Genomic DNA, 17,647 nt, shown 5'->3' with positions numbered 1-17,647 from the left:
ATATATATATATATATATGTCTTATTTTACAGTTTATGAATATAAAACATATATATATATATATATATATATATATATATATATATATATATATATATCGTATTTTTCAGACTATAAGGCGCACTTAAAAACTTTTAATTTTCACAAAAATTGACAGTGCGTCTTATAATACGGTGCGCCTTTTGTATGGATTTTACTCGTCAGGTTGTAAGGAGCAGTAAACACACACTCCTTGGAGCGTTATAGAGAATTTCAGTGCTATACAGAGTCCAGAGCCGTGCAGCTCCGAGGCTGGAGCAGCAATAGCATTAGCTAGATGCTAACCGCTAAGCTAGCTAGCTTATTCACTGTTCAGAGATCAGTATTATCTAAATTTTACTCGTCAGGTTGTAAGGAGCAGTAAACACACACTCCGTGCAGCATTATACAGAGTTTCAGTGCTATACAGAGTCCAGAGCCGTGCAGCTCCGAGGCTGGAGCAGCAAATAGCATTAGCTAGCTTATTCACTGTTCAGAGATCAGTATTATCTAAATTTTACCCGTCAGGTGTAAGGAGCAGTAAACACACACTCCGTGCAGAGCCGTGCCGCTCCGAGGCTGGAGCAGCAATAGCATTAGCTAGATGCTAACCGCTTAGCTAGCTAGCTTTTTCACTGTTCAGAGATGAGTATTTTCTAAATTTAGTACTTTTAATACTGCTGGAGCAGTATTATTAGAGTTAGATGCTAATCGCTAAGCGTTCACCGTTCAGAGGTGAGTTATCGGCCTGTAAGTCTGTGCTGCTTTGCCTGGCTAGCATTAGCTAGATGCTAAGCGCTAACTCTCTCAGAGGTGAGTTTTATCAGCCTGTAATCTGCTTGTTTACCGTGTTAAAACAAGCTACGGGGGACGAATCGCTAGCTAATATCTCACTGTCTTACCAGAACACGCAGGATTACTCAGTGTAATGCTGTCGTTTAAGTTTGGGTTAACTTTACTAGTTTAGGTGACTAGCTAGCGTGCTAGCGGATAGCTATGCTAACGCTGGTGCAGCAAGCCTTAGTGGACATCTGGAAATCTAAGCTTACTGTAAATAAACTGAAGCACACTCACCCAAATAAACAGTTTTCAGGAGAGGAATCTGTGTAGATTAATATCCAGCACTCGTTTGACTTTGAAAGAGCTAGATTTGTATACTGGGACCCCTGAGACGCTCCACCGGCAAGAGACCACCCCCGGTGGGGGAAGGGAAACATGGCGCCACCCCTGTTCACTTTGATATAGGCACCCTTTCTAGTGTCACTTAACGCACCTTATAATGCGATGCGCCCTATGTATGGAAAAATAGCAGAAAATAGGCGTTCTTTGATAGTGCGTCTTATAATACGGTGCGCCTTATAGTCCGAAAAATACGGTATATATATAACAATGTCATTGATGTTTTTACTCTTTTGATTAGTCTAATGGTTATATTTATTTTTTGAAGACTGACAGAGATTGATCGCAAGAAGGCAGCAGCCAAGGCTAGAGTTTTTTTTTGCTTGTTTTTCTGGTTCCATGTTTTGTTACACAATTGCCTTAACTAAGTTTCATTACCGTTACATTTATTGTCAATACCGTTTTATTGTGTTCTCTTTACCGTTATGGATCTAAAATGTTACATTTTTAAAAATGTTTTACATTTCATCATAACTATTGTTCATTTTACTATAGTATATCCCTCACCTGTTGTCCACATGAGTTTTTGATCAAACATATTCTAAAATCATTTCCATCAATAAAAAATTTAAATATATATTACAAATGTTGTATCGTTAATGAGAGTTGCTTAACTATGATTAATAAAAAAACAAGATCAAAGTAATTGTCAAGGACTGTGCTGTTAAGTTGATGGGATATGGTGTGGAAATATGAAATTAATCATCAACAAAATAATTTTAACCATTGATCTAGCTTCTTAATTTACTGTAACGGCGATGAGAATTATTCTGGATCATATAAGCTTCAAATGATAATAAAATTCAATAAAAAAAAATATATGAAAAAATAATCAAAATAGTAAAATACACATTCTATTTTAGGTTCTCAACTTGAAAAAATGCTGCAATGAGGTGAAAAACTTTATGTTAATGTGAAGGTCTTTATGAGAATCACCCAGTTGCTAACTACGTTAGCAACTTACATAGTCTGGACGATGCAGCTGCGATGCAGGCGTTTCCCAAAAGCGTAGTTGGAAATATGGAGGTAACCACGTTAGTAACTTACATAGTGCGAACCTTAGTTAAGCTACTCAGGTGTTTCACAAAACCGTCTTTCCAGCAAACCTTCGCAACTACCGTGGTTTAGCTGCGTCGTTCCAACTACAGCTCTAGACCTGACGTTAGGAGCTTAGTTCCTGGTCATTAGTGCAGACGATGGACGGTAGGATTCAGAAAGCTGATAAATCACATTAATATTGCTGCACGAGGATTTAAGATGTCAAGTATACCTAATTATTATTTTTTAATGTTTGTGTTTATTACATTTATTGAGCCACTTGCGCACCCATGTGCGCCCAGGGAAAATAATAAAATTCAGTACTCAAATGTATTTTGAAAATGTAAGTTAAATGCCCATTTTTGATGTCTTTAACATTTTAACTTTATTTGGCAAACATGAATTCAGTGTAGTGAAAAAAGTGCACTGAAGTACTCCTTAGCTAAAATGTATTTTACAATCTTGGAAAGATGTATGTCAATTATTCAAGCAGGCATCTCTTGAGTAAAGATAACTTGTGCTGTGCACATTTATGAATTAGTTAATAATAATTTTTTTAAACCCAATATCAGGAGACAGTTTAGAGTTATTAGGGGTGATTATAACCCTTATTTTTTTTCATTGCTCACTTATTATTACTTTCATTATTATCAGCTGTCATTTACGCATTTGTAATACTCAGAAATAATGGCAAGGGTTTGCTAGTTGTTTAATGCACCCAAAAAGAACAGAATGACCATAAAAAATAATAAATAAATAAAAAATGTTTCCACGCATGGGCGCTGGTGTTAAGAAGCACATCTCGATGGGTTGCACAATTCGACAGAAGACCGCCCGCTACTCCGTCGTAGGCGCTGAACCACTGAGTAACACACATTTCTCAGGTCTCATAATAATAAGACTCATTCAGAATGGTGATGTGTATATATATTTTGTAAAAAAAAAATATTACAATAGCAAATATGTGTATGTTTTTTTAAAGTAACACTGTCTGTTACAATTAATAATTAATATATCGCAATTATTGTGTAAATTTTACTTGCAGTTCATTGTTATTTTATTAATAGTATTGTTGTCCGTTCATGTTCTGGTGATAATTACAATATAAATAGCCTAAATGATACATTAGTAAAATATTTTTGTCATGTATTTATAAAGATTGTGAGTTTTGCACGTTTCCTGCTGGGAAAGCGGGCGCGGTGGCGGGAGGGCGCTCTTAAAATGACAAGCAGACATTCAAGTGGGCTGATGTGGGTGAAATCTGTGGACTGACCATTGGGGGCGCTATTAATGATATACCCGTTTGTTAAATAAAAAATAAACAAACAAATAAAAAAAAAATAACAGAATAAAGAAGCTAGCAGTTATCTAACAGAAAATGGCTCTATCAAAAAATCTTAAACGAAAAGTTGAGAGCGAAAACAGAATTTTTAATGAAGAATGGACAGAGAAGTATGCCTTCATCCTCCCCAGTTTTCTGAATGCAAAGCCGACATGCCTGATCTGTAACGAGGGTGTCTCTGCATGCAAAGAGTATAATATTAGACGGCACCACGAAACAAAGCATGCTAATTTCAAGGTTGCATTCCCTCCGAAGACAGAGGCACGAAAGCGCACAATCGAAGCACTTAAAGGTGGTTATGCGCACAGCAGCAGGATCCTGGTGCGAGGCCTCACATCCCAACAGAAGGTAACCAGTGCATCTCTAAAAGCGTTGTGGGTACTCGCAAAGCACTACAAGCCATTTGTTGATGCAGAGGTCTTCAAGGAGATGATGGTGACAGTTTTGGAGGAACTGGATACCGACAAGTCGATGGATGGTGTGATCGGGTCAGTGAAACAGATGTCCCTCTCTGCAAGATCGGCTGCCCGCCGCATAGAAGTGCTGTCGGATGCAGTGCAGGGTGCAATTATCGACGGTGTCAGTCGCGCAAACTATTTTTCCTTAGCCATAGACGAGAGCACTGACAAAACAGATGTAGCCCAGCTGTGCGTTTATGTGAGATATTACGATGGGAAGGATTTCAAGGAAGAGCTGCTGTCTCTAATTCCATTAGAAGGGCACACCACTGGAGATGTTATATTTCTGAAACTGGAAGAGTTGTTTCAGTTGCATTCATTATCATTTGAGATGGTTAACCTAATCGTGACAGACGGGGCACCTGCTATGGTGGGAAAGCACAGAGGTCTGGTGAGCAGGCTGAAACAACTCGCCCCCCAAATCCACGCGCTGCACTGTCTCATCCACCAAAGTGTCCTTTGTGCCAGACTGAGTGGCGAGCTAAAGGATGTCATGGAAAAAGTGATGAAAATCATTAATTTTGTCAGAGGTACATCAAGCACCCAGCACAGGCTTTTCCGACAACTTGTAGCTGAATCAGAAGATGCCACCCACAATGACTTGCTGCTTCAAAATGATGTGCGCTGGTTAAGCAAGGGAAAATCGCTGGATCGCTACTACGAGCTACTGAATGAGATCAAGGCGTTCCTTGGAATGAGCAAGAGCAAAGCAGCAGCTGACCACCTTATACTGCTGGAAGATGAAAACTTCATGTCCAATGTAGCGTTTTTATGTGACATATTTGGTCACTTAAACAAGCTGAACCTTCAGCTACAGGGAAAAGACAAAACCATCGTGGACATGGTTGAAAAGCTGGAGTCATTCACGAGGATGCTGGAGATGTTTGAGGCAGACATATCCACCAACAGGCTCCTACATTTCAGCACCCTGAAGAGGACAGCGGGAAAAGTGACGGAGCTGATGGTTGACTTCATTAAGAGGCTACGAGACAACTTCACTTCTCGGTTTGATGACTATTCCATCCCAAAAGACATCATTGACTTTATACGTGACCCCGCAGTAAAACCGGCCGACAACTTCTCCTCCCTGGCAAAAGAAACGATCCCCTCTTTAGATCAGGCTGCGCTGGAAATGGAAATTATTCATTTCCAAACAACCTCAGTTGTGCGAGATGCGTTAAGAAGTGCGGAGTCTGTGTGGGGCTTTTGGGTAGGCCTACCATGCTCCGAGGAATACAGCAACCTCAAGACAATCGCACTTTACACTCTGACCATGTTCCCCTCCACCTACGTGTGTGAGTCGTCCTTTTCAGCTATGAATGCAATAAAAACGCACGAGAGGAATAGACTGACTCATAAAAATCTCGAGAACTGTCTGAGGATTAAAGTGACGTCTATTTCACCAGATTTTAAAAAAATAGTGACAAGCGGGAGATGCCACTTTTCACACTAGGTGAGTAATCTAAACCAGTTATTGTGTCTAATCTGAACTGTATTTTAAATGAATGACTCGTTACTAAGCATAAGGTAAATGTAGCACGTCTGCTCTGTCGTTTCAGGAGCTTCGAGCACTCCAGCCCATGATACAAAAGGACTCAGCCTTTTTTTTCGTTCTTTTTTGCTCGGATTTGGTCCGATTTGACAGGGCAACTGTATTGTTCCATTGTTTACATTTTTGGTGCCACCACCGTTACAAATAAATAACTTGTACATTATGTTTGAAACACGTGTTTTACTTTTCACAGACTATGTTTGAAGTCTGGCTTGTTTGAAAGAAGCCATGTTTTAATTTTCACAATAACGTGAAGCTATGTTTTAAGGCAGGGGTTCTCATGGTTTCAGCCCGGGAGCCACATTTGCATGGTCATTAAGTTGCGACCCACGTTTATAGAATAAAAAACAAACAAATCTAATTTTGAAAAATAGCCTTCAAAACACATTTAAGCATAAATATGCATGCAAAGTGAATTTAAGAGCATAAAAAACTGAGAAACATGACAACTACATGTATACATTTTTACTACTAAAATAAATATAAAAACTGTACAAAATAAATTAGCCCACAAAATTAGATACTTCTATGCATATCTCTGCATTCAGAGAACATTAGTAAGAAACTCTCTCTGTCTCTTTTTTCCAATATAAAAGATGAGTATAAAATCAGATTGGCATTAATCATTTTTATTTTATTGTATGTATTTATTTTTTTACAAGCTGTCTGCGACTAGGACTTTTTTTTTTCTTTTTCGGTAGGGATAATTATTATCACTAAATGTATTTATTTAACAGCAGACATGAGTAATCTCAATCTCTGCGCCGCTTAATTAAGAACAAAAACAGCAGCATTACTTTAAACTGCTTAAACTACATATATTTTCCCTAAGCATATTGCTGGATGCATTTCAGTTTTTAAAAGTTCTTTAAAAAAAATATCAGCATTAGATTAAATCAGCAAAATTTAATTATATTTATATTAGTGGTGTCAATCACTTAAAAATCCTCCATGGTTGTTTTTTCCCCGCTTCGCGCGCTCTCCGCTTTTAGCGCGTTAAGTGCAAAGTATAAACAGGCACCTGTCCGCGACCCACCCAGAACCTGCCCCCGACCCACTTTTGGTTCGCAACCCACCAGTTGAAACCCATGTTTTAAGGGCCACTTTGTAATTTCAGCATCAGGCGCTGTCCAACATTCATGCTACACATCGCTAATGTGCTTATTCACCCCCATATCCAGCCGTCGTGTCCAGATGAAACAAATAACATTATTAGATTGAATAAATTTTTCTGTTTTGGAAAATTAAGTTTCTAAATAAAGAGCATTTTTGAGACGGACAGTCCGATTTTTTTTTTCATTATAGTTCAACCTCACGGGCCAGATGTTTCTTGCTTGCGGGCCGCATCTGGCCCGCGGGCCGCCTATTGCCGACCTATGGTGTAGAGAGTAAAGAGGAAAGGGCTTAGGACGCATCCCTGCTTGAGTTGTTGTGGTATTGACTGTGGGAACAGTACAGTTAGAGACAGGGCAGAAGTGGGCCCCTTTTTCAGCCCGGGAGTTTCATTTTTCCATGGAGCAGAAATTGGACTAAATAAAACAGCAGCTAGATCTTACAATGCCTTTTTATTGCATATAAGTACAAGTATATGTTGGTAAGTTAACAGAGCACCCTTCACTTAAACATGTTTCATTCAAATTTAAATCAGATAAAGATTTAAAAGGTAAAAATTTTAAAATTAAAAAATTTTAATTTTATGAATTAATATGACTGAGAAGTAGTGCTGGGCGATTTGGGAAAAATCATAAATCAGAATATGGATTTTTTTATATCACAATAAATATATATTTTGATATACCACATTTATATGAATCAATTATAAATAATGAACAAACACGAAAATGAGGGTATTCAATCTGTAATTTTAGTTTGTTTTAGTTTTTTTTTTATTACTGTTTTTTTTTTGTTTCAGTTATCATTACTAACTTGGTTAGTTAGCTATATGGTGTTTATCAGGCCATAGCTTTATATAAAATTAAAATAGTATTAAAAACAGATGAATACATCACAGACTATTTCCTGGAGCCCAACCTGGCCCGAGGAAAGTGACGCGTTTAAAGCGTTTAAAGCTCTGCAGGTGGATTAATGGGTGTGCGGCTCCCAGGGATCTGGCGCTTCTTCTACTGCTTTGGGGCTGCGTGACGTTCAGTCTCTCAGCCTGCCAGTCAGACTACAGTGTCAGCAGATAAATCGCGTGCGTTTTTGTACATGACAAACCATTCAAACATGTGGATGAGCTCTCAGCACCCGATTAAAAATTCAGACAGTGTCTGTCTGGTTTAAAATAGTTAGATAAAGCTATTAAATGAATAAATCAACATTCATTTAAAAGACCAGGGAGACGTTCTGTATATTAACAAGCTAGAAGCTAATAAGCTAATTAAATGAAAACAGAAAAATAGATATAAAATAGGAAAATAACCACCAAACTAAGCTCAAAATGCTCTAATATAATCTAACGAATTCTAAAAGATCAAAACAAATGGGAGAATCCTCAAAGTAGTAGCTTAAAGACAGAATATATAGCTTTATCAGATTCAAAATTATGAATCTTAATTCTAATAAACAATGCACATTTTGCCCTAAATATTTATTTCCTGAAAGGACATACAGCTAAATAGGCTAGATACTGAAAAGCAGAGATTCTAGGTTTTAAAATGGCATATTGGGTGTCTACAATTATTCATAAACACAGCAAGATATTAATGATGACATATTTCTGGCCCGCCAGTGGGCCAGGGCGTGTTAAGAGGTTAATTATGTGTTTTGGGCTCTACAAAATAAACTACGCTAAGTCGACATTGCAAACTTTGCGCAATAGCTGACAATTCAAGATAATTTCCATATCTCTGTTTACCGGCTGCAGCTGGAGTCTGTCCTCTGAAAAACAAGTTTGTTAATTTTGCACATTTGGCAGCTTCTTCTTCCATCTTCTTCTTTTTTTTTATCTGGCCTTTTCAGCTCCACCTGGCCTCTTTTTACCCCCCATCACAGCCGACTGACGCTTCGTGCTATTCTGTTGCTGTATTTAATTTTATCTCTTCAGAAATGGGTTAAACCCATCTAATCTACTGCGAAGTAGGGGCTGTGTTGTCAGACGAATAATGAATGCATACGTAGTTGAATGGAAATGAATGCAAGAATAAGATTAGCGAAGTGACAGGTAATATTTTTTTTTTTCGTCCAACAGGCCCATCAGTGCCGGCCCATCGAGAATACTCCCGAATCTCCCGATTAGCCACTCCGGGCCTGGTTAGAGAACAGTAGAGGGTGCTGTTATAATCAGGTGAGTTATTGTGATATTGAGTGTTGGTACAGTACAGTTAGAGGACAGTAGAGGGTGCTGTAATAATCAGGAAAGTTATTGTGATATTGAGTGTGGGTACGGTACGGTTAGAGTACAGTAGAGGGTGCTGTTATAATCAGTTAAGTTATTGAGATATTGAGTGTGCGTACAGTACAGTTAGAGAACAGAAGAGGGCGCTGTAATAATCAGGTGAGTTATTGTGATATTGAGTGTGGGTACAGTACAGTTGTGATACTGAGTTTGGGTACAATACAGTTAGAAATCAGTAGAGGGTGCTGTAATAATCAGGTGAGTTATTGTGATATTGAGTGTGGGTACAGTGCAGTTAGAGGACAGTAGAGGGCGCTGTAATAATCAGGTTAGTTATTGTGGTATTGAGTGTGGGTACAGTACAGTTAGAGTACAGTAGAGGGCGCTGTAATAATCAGGTGAGTTATTGTGATATTGAGTGTGGGTACAGTACAGTTAGAGGACAGTAAAGAGAGCTGTAATAATCAGATGACTTTTTGTGATATGGAGTGTGGGTACAGTACAGTTAGAGATGAGTAGAGGGTGCTGTAATATTCAGGTGTGGGTACAATACAGTTATAACACAGTAGAAGGTGCTGTAATAATCATAAGAGTTATTGTGATATTGAGTGTGCATACAGTATATTTAGAAAACACCAGAGGGCGCTGTAATAATCGGGTGAGTTATTGTGATATTGAGTGTGGGTACAGTACAGTAAAAGTACAGTAGAGGGCGCTGTAGTAATAAGGTATGTTATTGTGATATTGATTGTGGGAACAGTACAGTTACAGGACAAAAGAGGTAACTGTAACAATCAGGTCAGTTATTGTGGTATTGAGTGTGGGTACAGTACAGTTAAAGTACAGTAGAGGGCGCTGTAGTAATAAGGTATGTTATTGTGATATTGAGTGTGGGAACAGTATAGTTAGAGATGAGTAGAGGGCACTGTAATAATCAGGTGAGTTATTGTGATATTGAGTGTGGGAACAGTAGACCCACTAGTCAATCCAGCCAAGCAGCCGCTAAAGCAAACTTCACCTCCACCTCAGCGGGCAGACCAGCCCCCCAAGAGGTTCTGTCCATTCTGCAGCAACAAGGAACACTACTTCAACCAGTGCACTGCATTTAAGAACATGTCCCTTGCACTGTGTGTAGAGTGGGTGAAGGCCGGGAAGAAGTGCTGGAGTTGTGGACGAGACCACCAGGTGGCCCGGTGTCCTAAATGCAACCGCCTGCACTTAGAGATACTGCATGAGGTGAATGCGCATAATAAGCCAGAGACTGCTGCACCGTCTTCAGCCAGCCAGCCTGTAAACTACTACCTAGATCCAGTGCGGAGTGGTAGCTGTGTGCTGCTGAAGATGGTAAAGGTGCACCTGCACCACGGAGGCAAGAGGGTGGAGACCTACGCCATCCTCGACGATGGCTGAACGCACCATGCTCCTCCACCAAGCGGCGCAGCAGCTCGGTCTACATGGACAACGAGAGGAGTTAGCCCTGCGTACCATCCGCCAGGACATCAGGACAGTGTCTGGGCAGTCTGTGTCCTTCTCAGTGTCCCCCGCCAGACACCCACAGACGTGGTACAAGATCCAGCAGGCCTTCACATCACCCGAGCTTGGACTGTCCTCTCATTCACACCCAGTTGAGGCTCTGAAAAGGACCTACTGCCTCTCAACTCATTCAAGCAAGTTCAGCCACTCCTCCTCATTGGCTCGGACTACCCAGACCTCCTCATTCCCATCGAGCCAGTACACGTAGGCCCTTCTGGTGGACCTATGGCTCTAAAGACACTGCTTGGCACTGCAGGGCCCCGCAAAAGCCATCAGCCACCGATCCTCCACATCGACCTGCATGTTCACCAACACACTGTCACCATTAGCGGAGCTGCACCAGAACGGCTCCAAGCTGTGGCAGATGGATGTGCTGTCTTACCAGAATGAGAAGATCATCACCCGGTCTCTCAAGCAGACATAAGTAGAGGGTGCTGTAATAATCAGGTGAGTTATTGTGATATTGAGTGTGGGTACAGTACAGTTAGAACACAGTAGAGGGCGCTGTAATAATCAGGTGATTTATTGTGATATTGGCTGTGTCTCAATTCAGGGGCTGCATCCTTCGAAGGACTCATTTGAAGGCCGATTACGTCACTGCGGTGCGACTAGGCTGTCCCATTTCGAAGACTCCTTCGAATGCGGCCGACGAATGGAGCCTTCTTTTCCTCGGAAACGAAGGATGCACTGGGTGTATCCTTCCCAGCCGACTTCAGCACGGAAAGTATTATTTAGTTTATATATGTAGTATCATGTTTATGTTGTTATATGTTAATAGTTTATAGATATATAAATACTTATATATTTATTTACATATATATGTGTGTGTGTGTATGTATTAATGTTTTATTCAGTTTATTTAAGTATTGTATAGTTTATATATATATATATATATATATATATATATATATAAAATACATAATTCTATATAATATATACATAATAAACAATATAACATAATACTTTATTCTAATTTATTCTCCTTTTTCCAACTTCATTTCAAACGCCCTTTTATTTGTTTATGTTCAGTTCCACCCGTTCACATTTAAAATATTTAAGTAACTGCACAGTTAATTAACCTGGACTAAATTAATTTGGTATTTTGTGGTCTGAAGCAAAACTAGAATCAAAATCTCTGCCTCATTTCTCAGCTCTGACTTTGGTTGTGGCGGGTAGAATCTCAAACAGAAAACAGGAAATACTACCGTAGGGTAGACTGTCTCATTTCAGTACTGCCATCGCAGCCTACCCATCCTTCTAAGGACACACCTTCGTAGACCGCGTCCTTCGAAGGATGCAGCCCCTAAATTGAGACACAGCCATTGAGTGTAGGTACAGTACAGTTAGAGTACAGCAGAGGATGCTGTAATAATCATATGAGTTATTGTGATATTGAGTGTGGGTACAGTACAGTTAGAAAACACTAGAGGGCGTTGTAATAATCAGGTAATTTATTGCGATCTTGAATGTGGGTATAGTACAGCAGCGGACAGTAAAGGGAGCTGTAATGACCAGGTGAGTTATTCTGGTATTGGGTGTGGGTACAGTACAGTTAGAGGACAGTAGAGGGCGCTGTAATAATCAGGTGAGTTATTGTGATATTGAGTGTGGGTACAGTTAGAAAACACTAGAGGGTGCTGTAATAATCAGGTAAGTTTTTGTGATGTTGAATGTTATATGATATTTTTATTAATTATATCCCTTTCCTGTGTTTAGATTATTCTAATGTGTATGTAGTAGACATGACATACGCTTGATTTTTCCTGCACATTCATAATATTCATTGTTTTGTATATCAGTTTCTTTACTCTACCGTTTTATTTCATTTTGTATTTTTATTATGTTTAAATATAATAAAATCTAAATTTAGTTCATTAAAAATTTTATTATGGCAAGTTATTAATATCTCTAATTGTGTTTCTTGTAGACAATGCAGAAGGTGTGGCTTGAAGGAATAGCAAAAAATCTGAGGAAACCCAAAGATTCTAAAGTAAATACAGAAGTCCAACTTATTAATGGAAATGAGAAGGAATTTATGGACTCCTACATCACTAAGATCCAAGAGGAAAGAAATTATTGTTTCCCAGCAACTAAGTCCACCAGCAAAGACTATTATTTTTATGCCTGTGACAGATCAAATAAGGCAAAAGGACAAAGCAAAGGGGAGTCCAGTAAAACAAGAGCCAATTCCTGCCTGACTTATGTTTTTTTTTTTAATGATTGTATTGATGGGATTGTCTCACTGGCCAAATATGTTTACACTGTGGGCCAAATTTGGTCCATGGGCCTGATTTTGACACCTATAGTCTACAGAAATATAAAATGTACTTTTCGGCTGCATTTTGTTATATTTGTCAAACAATTTACCCTCTACATATATGGGAATATGGGAAAAAATCATATCACAATATTTTTTTATATCAGTCAATATCAATATATATATCACGATATAATCAAACCATTATTTCTGTTACATCTAAAGGTTACTTTGTACTCCTCAGTGATGAGTGAAGATATTGAGATGTGGGAGTTTGTTGCCTCACACAGGGTGCGCAATTATTCATGTCAAATGTCTGTGATTCATTCGTCTGCAGTAACCAAAATATTAGCATGTGGATTAAACCACTGCTCCCTCTGCACTCTGTGCTGTGTGCTTCTACTAGAGATGAAACAATATTAACATTTTATATCAGCATTATAATGACCAAAACTGTCACGCTTATCATATTATAGTGATATTGTTTAAATGTGTTGAAAAATAAAATGCATAAATAATAAATACTAATACACAAACCATAACTTTTACATTGACACTAATAGAATTGACCGACATAATAATAATTATAATAATAATAAGGACTGTTATTTATATTATCATTATTATTCATTTCAATATTTAGTGATTGTGATAGAAACACTCTAATAATTTAACCACAAAAGATGATTGCTAAAAGCTGCACTGCCTTTACTCATGCAAGGACCCGTCCCAAATCACACAAGCTTCCCTCTGTTATTTTGCGATAAATATTATCTTTTTATCGCCCAGCACTAAGTGTATTTGTATTGTATGTTCAAGGCTGTGCATCACTGGCTGGTGAAAAAAGATGGAGAAAACCTTCAGGAGGATCACCTGCCCAAAGAAACACTGTTCTACATGCCATGATGACAATGAAAGCCTGCATGACAGTACAAAAGAAGGGATTTCTGTGACATCTTGCAACTGAATGTTATTATTCTTGTTTCACTTGGTCAAAGGAAAAATATATATTTCTATATGTTACGTTGTTTGCAAGATAAATTGAAAAAGATAATCGTCTGCTTGTGACACATTTCAGGAAGAAGATTTTGAAAGTGTGTCTGCTTTAAAGTGTAGAGACCTTGAGGCCCAGTTTGGTAGCAGCCGGGTAACCCATTACCTCAGGGACCAATGGTTTCCTTTGGCCGCACTCTGGGCAAACTTTGGACGATTGTTTGAGCACAACAGCAGTGACACCAACAACAAAGCAGAGAGGTACTCATTCTCAAAGCAGGTCAAACGGGAAGTGGCATGGCATAGAGTAATCATACAGGTAGTTCCTGCAATCAATTATTAAGGAATTATGTAAATAAAGCAAATTTATGTATGTTTCCACAGATTAATCTCAGCAACTGTAAAATGGCATAATGTATTTCATTTAAAATGATGGTGTTAAAAACAAATAATTTTGCAACACTATGGTTACTTAACAGCAACCTGCATTACTGTGCCTAATCCACATCTGTACTGAACATCACTCCTCTGTTTCTAATCCACATCTGTACTGAACATCACTCCTGTTTCTAATCCACAGCTATTCTGAACATCACTCCTGTTTCTAATCCACATCTGTACTGAACATCACTCCTGTTTCTAATCCACATCTGTACTGAACATCACTCCTCTGTTTCTAATCCACATCTGTACTGAACATCACTCCTCTGTTTCTAATCCACAGTTGCAATCCTGTTCCTAATCCCAAAAACACTAATACCACAGTAACAGGAACAACCACCTTTGCAACCACCTAGCAAAAAGATTTAGGTGTGAAATTACTCTGCTGTGTTATTCAGGATTTTACTACAGGTGCATGTATGTTTCTTCCCCTTTTCAGATTCTTCCTCACTATAAAATACCAGTTTTTGTGAGGTCAAGCAAATAAACGAGTTGACCAGCTTCTTCAATTGCTTTGTGGAGATGGCCAAAAATATTACAAGTAAGTTCATTAGGTCTTGGTTTTCATCAATTAGCTATTATGTTAGCTGCATGGGGAAACTTGAATGAATAAGACTGTTTCTCTATTGTTTAAAAAAAAAATAGGAAAGTGGTCAGATTCAATTAGGATTTTTGGTTTATTTGTTATTTATTGGTTGTTATATTATACAATGTATTGCTTTCTTCTAGTTATTTGGATGACCTCGTACATGCTGGACGACTTAACACTTCAGCATCATCTACTTCTGTACCTACTACAAGTATGCTGGGAGATGGTCTGCATAAAAAAATTCACATAGGTGAAGATGGGAGATGTTCTCTGCCAAAAGATTCCATGTCAACAGTGTCAGACCCTCGTATAATTACAGTTGATTTAGTCTGGATGCTCTGTGACTGCAAAACCTATGACAGAGGCAATCTGTGCAAGCACACCATGATGGCCAAGACTGAGGCACAAAGAAGAGGCATAAACACACAAGTTTTACGCAATAGCGTGGCAAAACAATATTTTGACAATGATCAGTTCTACATAGATGGAGACTGTCTTTCAGTATACCATCGTGATGGCAATGTCACATTTGAGGTGAACCTGCTTTTTGCACTTGTACTGCCAACAGTTACCAAGAAAAATGTGTCTTGCAGATATCCCTGAAATTAACATGACCTCTTCTTGCATGGCCATGACTGAAAGTGAGATTGCCCATCAGCTGTGTCCTAAACCAAAGCCTACAGTGCAGACCATGCTGTCAGACTTGCTTGAATGGAGTCACTCACCAAACTACAAGTACAGCAGAGAACTGCACAATACAATCCAGAAAGCACACAAAATGGCCTTTGCAAACTTTGGAATAGTTTCTAAGAAACACAAAATCTCTGCCCTGCATGCATATCGGAAACATATTGAGAAGGCCAAACGTGAAGCTAGAGAGACTTTTAAATCTGTAAGGTCACACAGGTTACGTGTGCAGAACATACAGAAGGAAAGTGTGTCAAGAAAGAAAATTTTGTAAGTGTTTGTCACATTTCTTTTACATTTCTTTTGTCCTTTTCTCAGTGAACACTTAAAAAATATGGTGGATTTACTCTAATGGTAATTTATCAGCTCCAATGAACATGTAGGACCACTTTGTAGTTCTACAATTACATTTGCTGTCATCCATCAGTCACTTACAGCAGTTACCTAGTTCTTCAATACTAAGGACCCCCATGTAGCAGGTATTATTTGTGTTGTTTTTCATTCTCAGCATTGCAGTGACACTGATGTGGTGCTTGTTTGGGTAGATCAGACAGTAGTAGTTTTTTTTTTTTTGTTTTTTTTAACCTCTTGTGACACTTTGGACTGAGATGGTCCACCAACCAAAACTGGAAAGCACTGATGAAGGACTATAACAAAAACAGCAGCAACAAATGAGCCATCATCTCTGACTTTACAACTAGTTAGGTCAAAGTAACTCAACAGAATGGACAGTGTTTAAAAACTCCACCAAGTGTATATTTGGATGTTGATTCTTGATATGGATGTTATAAATGTAAATAAATTGTTGATTAATTAGTTTTTTAAGCTTTGTTTTAATTTGTTTAAAAAGTCCTACAAGGAATGACAAACTTTATCTGCTAGTGTGATTAATCATATCTAACTAAAGAAGTATTTAATTAAATTCAACTTCATCATTATATCAGGTTGTTCAGTATGACGCCACAGTTGAAATACTTTCAAATGCAGTGATAGAAATATATAAACAAACAACGAAGAAAAAAAAAAGATATTCAAGAGTATTTATAATTTTCAATTTTACAGCATTAAGCAGCTGAACTTATCTACAACTTATACAAATGCTTAGTGTTCTGTCACTAGAACAAATGAATGTCAAGTACAAATAGGTCTAAAACTCCAGTTGAGATACTGCCAGAGCAAATGATAAAAAAAAAATATATAAAAGAAAAACCTAGAAAGATAAAACAGAATTACATGATGAGTGCAATGCCAATGAAAATCTAGCAAGTTCTGAGACCTAGAAAGGAACTGGACAAAACCTGATTTGTGGTACTCCCCTAGCTGATTAAAAGAAATGAACTGGACAGAAACCAGCAGCTACACTGGCCTACTACAGATAAATTTGCATCCAGAACGTTCAGACATTTGTATTACAACCCACTGGGCATAAAAGCTATCCAATCACAGAATTGACTCTTCAGTTTGCTAAGCAAGAACTGCCAGATAACACAAACTTTTTTTTAAAACAATGTGCAATTTGAACAAAGTGCATACGTACAAACAAACAACCAAGCTGGTCAGCGGCTGTTCATCTCTTCTAGAGCAGTCATTTTTGCAGTTAGGCACTGTTTTATCAAACTGAACACCACATGGCTGACACTGGGCCCAAGCATGTGTGTGACTTTGTTATAGGTCTTAAAGTGTTCATTAAGGACTTCCTGTAGTTCAGCACTGCAAACATACAAAAATAAGTCATCATTTGCATAGTGTGAAACACATAATCAAAAGAAATTCAATTCACACTGTTTTTTGCCTGTATATAAATGCAGTGGTACTTTTTGCCGCATGTGTGTGTAACGTATGGAAGACAGAGGAAACAAGAAGTGTAAGAAATTTACCTCAATTCTTCAACTTTTACAATAGCAGATGGAATGTTTTTGTTGCCCTCAGCCAGTCTTTTTTCCAATTCCAATCCAAAAATGCAAACCTATAAAAATCAATAAAGACTGAAGTCCCAGGAAGTGTAGCACCACAGCCTGTGTAAAACAAAAGCTTGGTCATTAAATGGTGCACAATGTATGAGCTGATACTGACCCATGTCACAGACCCTGAGGGTGATCTGGTCTTCATCCACACCTTTTTGAAGACAGGGGAAAAAAATAATTACAAACATTTAAGTTCATATTTTATAGTATAGCATGCCTATAAATACTCATAGACTCCATAAAATGCATTGATTTATCT

At 38.3% G+C, this 17,647-nt stretch overlaps 1 protein-coding gene and 1 long non-coding RNA gene across 2 annotated transcripts; both read left to right on the top strand.

Moving 5' to 3' along the window:
• The first annotated feature begins 3,613 nt into the window (after positions 1-3,613).
• On the top strand, positions 3,614-5,791 carry LOC111191664 (SCAN domain-containing protein 3-like). Its single transcript, XM_049472074.1, has 2 exons — positions 3,614-5,330; positions 5,781-5,791. The coding sequence occupies exons 1-2, from the start codon at positions 3,614-3,616 to the stop codon at positions 5,789-5,791; spliced, it is 1,728 nt and encodes a 575-aa protein (XP_049328031.1).
• Positions 5,792-11,541: 5,750 nt separating this feature from the next.
• On the top strand, positions 11,542-16,240 carry LOC111191672 (uncharacterized). The gene is made up of 4 exons (XR_002649593.2): positions 11,542-13,683; positions 13,793-13,968; positions 14,588-14,689; positions 14,878-16,240. It is a non-coding gene; the product is annotated as an uncharacterized LOC111191672 (long non-coding RNA).
• The last annotated feature ends 1,407 nt before the right edge of the window (positions 16,241-17,647 follow it).

The sequence above is a fragment of the Astyanax mexicanus genome, chromosome 25, assembly GCF_023375975.1.
Source record: "Astyanax mexicanus isolate ESR-SI-001 chromosome 25, AstMex3_surface, whole genome shotgun sequence".
Classification (NCBI taxonomy): domain Eukaryota; kingdom Metazoa; phylum Chordata; class Actinopteri; order Characiformes; family Acestrorhamphidae; genus Astyanax; species Astyanax mexicanus.
This window is presented reverse-complemented; position numbering and strand designations above follow the sequence as displayed.

Bases quoted from the DNA above. Each gene is read 5' to 3' on its own strand.
- LOC111191664 (XM_049472074.1), top strand. From the start codon at position 3,614: ATGGCTCTATCAAAAAATCTTAAACGAAAAGTTGAGAGCGAAAACAGA.